This window comes from Ailuropoda melanoleuca, chromosome 7, assembly GCF_002007445.2.
Source record: "Ailuropoda melanoleuca isolate Jingjing chromosome 7, ASM200744v2, whole genome shotgun sequence".
Classification (NCBI taxonomy): domain Eukaryota; kingdom Metazoa; phylum Chordata; class Mammalia; order Carnivora; family Ursidae; genus Ailuropoda; species Ailuropoda melanoleuca.
In genome coordinates, this window is record NC_048224.1 from 25880924 (window position 1) to 25886923 (window position 6000).

Sequence of the window (6000 nt, forward strand, 5' to 3'; positions counted from 1 at the left end):
CTCCTGCTGCTCTTCTCTTAACCTCTTCTTTGCACTGTGGTCACTGCCTCATCCTGGAAACCTTCTTCTTCCCACGTTTCCATGACATCTCCTGATTTCCTGCCTATCTGCCACCTCTGGCTGCTATACTTCTTCAAACCGCTACTTAAAAGTTCATGTTTTCTCAGAATTCCCCACTTAGCTTCCTTTTCATCTCCCTTTAGTATCCTCCCCGCGTATCCCTTTAGTGTCCTCCCCGTGTAACTTAATCCACCTGCATAGCTTAACAAACAAACATTTTAAATTCTTGCTAACTCTGAAACTCCAGCCTAGTCTTCTCAGTCCAGACCCAAATAACTAATTCCTTTTAAAGGCGCTGAGGTGGCTCAGTCGGTTAAGCGGCTGCCTTCAGCTCAGGTCATGATCCCAGGGTCCTGGGATTGAGCCTCTTGTCCGGCTCCCTGCTCAGTGGGGAGCCTGCTTCTCCCTCTCCTCCCTGCTTGTGCTGTCTGTCGCTATCTCAGTCTCTCTCAAACAAATAAATAAAATCTTTAAAAAAGAAACTAACTCCCTTTAGGACACCTGCGTTTGGCTGTGTCCCACAGGTGCCTCAAATCAACTTGCCGGAGTGAACTTTTTTCTCCTCCATAAACTTGGGGCTCTAATTCTCAGTGAATGGTATCATCATCCACCCAGTAACTGGGAGACTTCTGTGACTTCTCCTCCATTAGCTCTCAAATTCAGTCTAACATGAGATGCTATCAATTTTACATTTCAGATGAGCATTTGCTAGGAGAGAATACGGTGTGATTGAACATAGTAAGGGAGTGAGAATAACATACAGAGGAGACTAGCCCAACAGGAGAAAAGTTTTTTGAGGAATATTGGAAAATACAGAAGTATTATTAAGGGGAAGAGAACCTTGAAAGGTAACTTAAAAACCACATAGAGTATTTCAGAGTTGATGTGGTCACAGGACCATAAAACATTAGGCAGATGGATGAAATGGTAATTTCAAGGCGCATTAACAAAAAAAAAATCAGTCACATGAAAAATGGGAGTCAGACAACTATTACATTTGTAACTAGAGAGAGCCGAATCTTAGATTTCATTGAAGACATGAGGAAGAAAAAAAAAATAAGAAGTTCCAACTTAGAACTCAGGAAATCTGACCTTGAATTTAAATGTAAGTACAAGTGCTACAAAAAATAAAGATAATAAATTCTCGCCCAAGAAGGCAAATCGAGATTAGACATTAGTGATACAGGTAGAAGTCGACTGTGTTGAAAATAATTGCAAGAATGACCTTATTTGATTGAAAACTGCTTATAAACCATTCCTTAACTATAGACGATCTTTTTTTTTTAATATTTTATTTTTTTAAGTAATCTCTCCGCCCAAGTGAGGCTTGAACTCCCAACCCTGAGATCAAGAGCCGCATGCTCTACCAACTCAGCCAGCTTGGTGCCCCTAGATGGTCTTTAAATATATATAAATATTTTTTTAAATCACCAAATTGAAATGTGATGCTAATTCCCTAAAACATCTGGATTTCCCTATGCCTCAATAAAAAATTTAGGTTAAATAAGTTTCATTATAATATAGCACACTATATGACATAGTTATATTTCGATAAACACAATAATTGCCATTACCACTGGATACTAATTAACTCAGAGTAAACATGCTCCTCTCCCACAGGCAGCTAGTGTAGTTAAATAATTGGGAGAGAAAGAAGCATTAGCTGGGCCCCCCTATACATGCAGTTTCAAAAGCAAAGAAGAAAGCAAAAATAGTTGCCACGAACATCACACGTTTGGAAATAAACTCCATTTAGGAAGCAGAAGATTCAAAAGGTAAAAGCAACCACACTTTATCTGATAAAGCCTGAGGAATTTGAGGGAAAGAGTTCATTTTCAGCTTTCAGTTTAGACCAGGAGTTTCAGCACAGTAACAGAGAAACAAATAGCAACCACAGAATGACTAACACGGGTTAGCAGTAAAAAGAAGGCATTTTTAAAAAGATGGATGGGATAGATTTAAACCAAAGCTTTCCTCTTCTTCCTGTAGTTTCCCTGTTTTTTGTTTTTTGGTTTTTTTCCGGATTTCAGTTTTCACAGTGAAGTGCTATTGACTTGCTAAATGACTTACGTGAGGTCCTTGAAGGCACAACTTCCAGTGAGGATACACACTGATTTCCATCCCGTAGCAAAAGCTCTGTAGCAAAAGCTCTGTACCCGGTGTTGTTTGAATTAATGAACAGGGCAGCTGTTTGTTCTCTTGGCTTGGCTGCCACAGAGCAGTCATTAATAGGCATCTGAATTCCAGTCGAAATCTTAAGCCCCGCCCCTCTGAAAAGGAAGACCAGGGGGAAAAAAAAAGTGATTCTAAATTCTTCCTGTATTCCTGGACAGTAGCTTGAAAGTAGGACAGTCAGTTTCTGAGTGTGACTTCCCTGTTTCTACCATTTGATTCTATTTTCCACTAGGAAAATTATTTTCTTCTGAGTTTCTCAAAGATAGAAACAAAAATCTACAATCAAAAACCACATTCATCTTTTTCACACACAGGTATATTCAAAACACTTATTGACATACTACTTTGACCAAAAAGTAAACTAAGGAAATTAAACTAAAACTAAAAAAAAATTAAAAATTTTAGGGGCGCCTGGGTGGCTCAGTTGTTAAGCAGCTGCCTTTGGCTCAGGGTGTGATCCTGGAGTCCTGAGATCGAGCCCCACATCAGGCTCCTCTGCTGGGAGCCTGCTTCTTCCTCTCCCACTCCCCCTGCTTGTGTTCCCTCTTTCGCTGGCTCTCTCTCTCTGTCAAATAAATAAATAAAATCTTTTTAAAAAATTTAAAAATTTTAATTGAGGGGCACTTGGGTGGCTCAGTCGTTAAGCGTCTGCCTTCGGCTCAGGGCGTGATCCCGGTGTTCTGGGATCGAGCCCCACATCAGGCTCCTCTGCTGGGAGCCTTCTTCTTCCTCTCCCATTCCCCCCCTTGTCTCTCTCTCACTGGCTGTCTCTCTCACTGGCTGTCTCTGTGTCAGATAAATAAAAAAAATAGTTAAAAAAATTTTTTAATTGAAAAATTAAACTAAAATTAAAGGAGGATTTAAGATTTTTTAATAGTCACTGACCTCAGCATATTAGAATCCTTAGCTTCACAAGACTGAAGGAAAAGTCAATATTGCTGCATTTTTGTCTAAGCTACATTACAATAGAAAACTGTTGCTACATTTTATAAAGGATGTACCTTGCACTGTTGGTACTCAGGGACTCTCACAGCCAGACTGGTGACAAAGGATATAGGCTGATCATCTGCTTTTTTCCATTTGATTGGCATATGTTCATTTGAACACATCACCAGCCTAGCCTTATCTACTATACAACTTTCCATTCTACTTAAGGAACACTTTATGCTGCTGTTTGTAAACATAAAGAACAGTGGGAGGCATATACACTGGCCTATGCTAGCAGATTTACTGAACTAGAGCAGGCTAGCACAAATCAAAAAATGAAATTGATTTAAAGAATCCCAATCAAATAAATAAACTCAGAAATAAAAGGGGAGAAATAACAACCAACACCACAGAAAGACAAAGGATTATAAAAGGGGCGCCTAGGTGGTGCAGTTGATTAAGCGACCGACTCTTGGTTTCAGCTCAGGTCATGATCTCAGGGTCCTGGGATTGAGCCCTGCATCAGGCTCTATGCTCAGCACGGAGTCTGCTTGAGATTCTCTTCTCCCTCTGCCCCTCCCCACCATGCTCTCTCTCTCTAAAATAAATAAAATAAAACAAACAAACAAACAAACAAAGGATTGTAAGAAGCTATTATGAAAAATTATATGCCAATAAATTAGAAAACCTAGAAGAAATGGAGAAATTCCTAGAAATTATAACCTCCCAAATTGAATCAGGAAGAAACAGAAAATTTAAACAGATCAATTAGTGAAGAAATTGAAATGTAATAAGAAAATTTTCAATAAAGAAAAGTCCAGGACTAGACAGCTTCATGGGTGAATTCTACCAAACATTGAAAGAAGAGTTAATACCTATTCTTCTCAAACGATTCCAAAAATAGAAGAGGAAGGAAAGGTTCAAAATTCATTCTATGAGGCCAGCAATACCCTAGCACCAAAACCGGACAAAGACAAAGAAAGAAAGAAAGAAAGAAAGAAAGAAAGAAAGAAAGAAAGAAAGAAAGAAAGAAAGAAAGAAAACCTTAGGCAAATATCTCTGATGAACATAAATGCAAAAGTCCTCAACAAAATATTAGCAAATTGAATCCAACAATACATTCACCATGATCAAGTGGAATTTATTTCCAGGATGCAAGGGTGGTTCAGTATTCACAAATTAACCAAGGTGATACATCACATTAACAAGAGGAAGCGTAAAAACCACATGATCACTTCAATAGATGCAGAAAAAGCATTTGACAAAGTACAATACATATTCATGACAAAAACTCTCAACAAAGTGGGTTTAGAGAAAACATACCTCGATATAATAAAGCCCATATATGAAACACCCACAGAAAATATCATCTCAATGGGGAAAAACTGAGAGCTTTCCCCCCAAGATCAGGAACAAGACAATGACGTCCACTCTCATCACTTTTGTTCAACTCGGTACTGGAAGTCCTAGCTACAGCAATCAAACAACAAAGAGAAATAAAAGGCATCCAAGCTGATGAGGAAGAAGTAAAACTCTCACTATTTGCAGATGACATGATACTATATATAGAAAGCCCTACAGACTCCACCAAAAAACTACTAGAACTAGTAAATAAATTCAGTAAAGTCACAGGATACAAAATCAATGTACAGAAATGGGTTGCATTTCTACACACTAATAATGAAGTAGCAGAAAGTGAAATTAGGAAAACATTCCCATTTACGATTGGACCAAAACCAAAATATCTAGGAATAAATTTAACCAAAGAGGTGAAAGACCTGTACTTTGAAAACTATAAAACAATGATGAAAGAAATTCAAGACAATGCAAAGAAATGGAAAGACATTCCATGCTCATGGGCTGGAAGAACACCATATTGTTAAAACGTCCATACTACCCAAAGTGATCTACACATTTAATGCAATCCCTATCAAAATACCAACAGCATTTTTCACAGAATTAGAACAAATAATCCTAAAATTTGTATGGAACCACAGAAGACCCCAAATAGCTAAAGCAATCTTTGAAAAAGAGCAGAACAGAACTGGAAGCATCACAATCCCAGATTTCAAGATATACTACAAAGCTGTAGTAATCTCAACAGCATGTATTGGCACAAAAATAGACACATAGCTCAATGGAGCAGAAGAGAGAGCCCAGAAATGAAGCCATGATTATACAGTCAATTAATCTTTGCCAAAGGAGGCAAGAATATGCAATGAGAAAAAGTCTCTTCAACAACAAATAGTGTTGGAGAACTGTACAGCTACATGCAAAAGAATGAAACTGGACCACTTTCTTACAACATAAATAAAAATAAACTCAAAATGGATCAAAGACCTAAATATGAGACGTGAAACCAAAAAATTTCTAGAAGAAAATGTAGGCCATAATCTCTTTGACATCAGCTGTAGAAACATTTTTCTAGGTATGTCTCCTTTGGCAAGGGAAGCAAAAGCAAAATTAATCTGTTGGGACTACAACAAAATAAAAAGCTTTTGCACAGTGAAAGAAACCATCAAAAAAACAAAAAGACAACCTCCTAAATGGGAGAAGATATTTGCAAATGCTATATCCAATAAGGGGTTAATATCCAAAATATATAAAGAAGTTACACAAGTCAACACCAAAAACAAAACAACCCCCCCCACAAATATCCAATTAAAATGGGCAGAAGACATTAATAGACATTTCTCCAAAGAAGACATCCAGATGGCCAACAGACACATGAAAAGATGCTCAACATCACTCATCATCAGGGAAATGCAATCATCTCACATGTGTCAGAATGGCTAAAATCAAAAACACAAGAAACAACAAGTGTTGGTGAGGTTATGA

At 37.9% G+C, this 6000-nt stretch overlaps 1 protein-coding gene across 2 annotated transcripts in view; it reads right to left on the bottom strand.

Annotated features, from left to right (window-relative positions):
* The window catches only part of GNE (glucosamine (UDP-N-acetyl)-2-epimerase/N-acetylmannosamine kinase), a 45189-nt gene extending 42897 nt beyond the window's left edge, over positions 1-2292 (bottom strand). Inside the window, exon 1 of one of the 2 annotated variants that reach the window (XM_034664111.1) lies at positions 2131-2292. In XM_034664111.1, coding sequence (XP_034520002.1) covers positions 2131-2286 — 156 coding nt within the window. In that variant the 5' untranslated portion in view covers positions 2287-2292. The remainder of the gene's footprint in view (positions 1-2130) is intronic. The other variant, XM_019799333.2, reaches the window with a different exon arrangement.
* Between the last annotated feature and the right edge of the window lie 3708 nt (positions 2293-6000).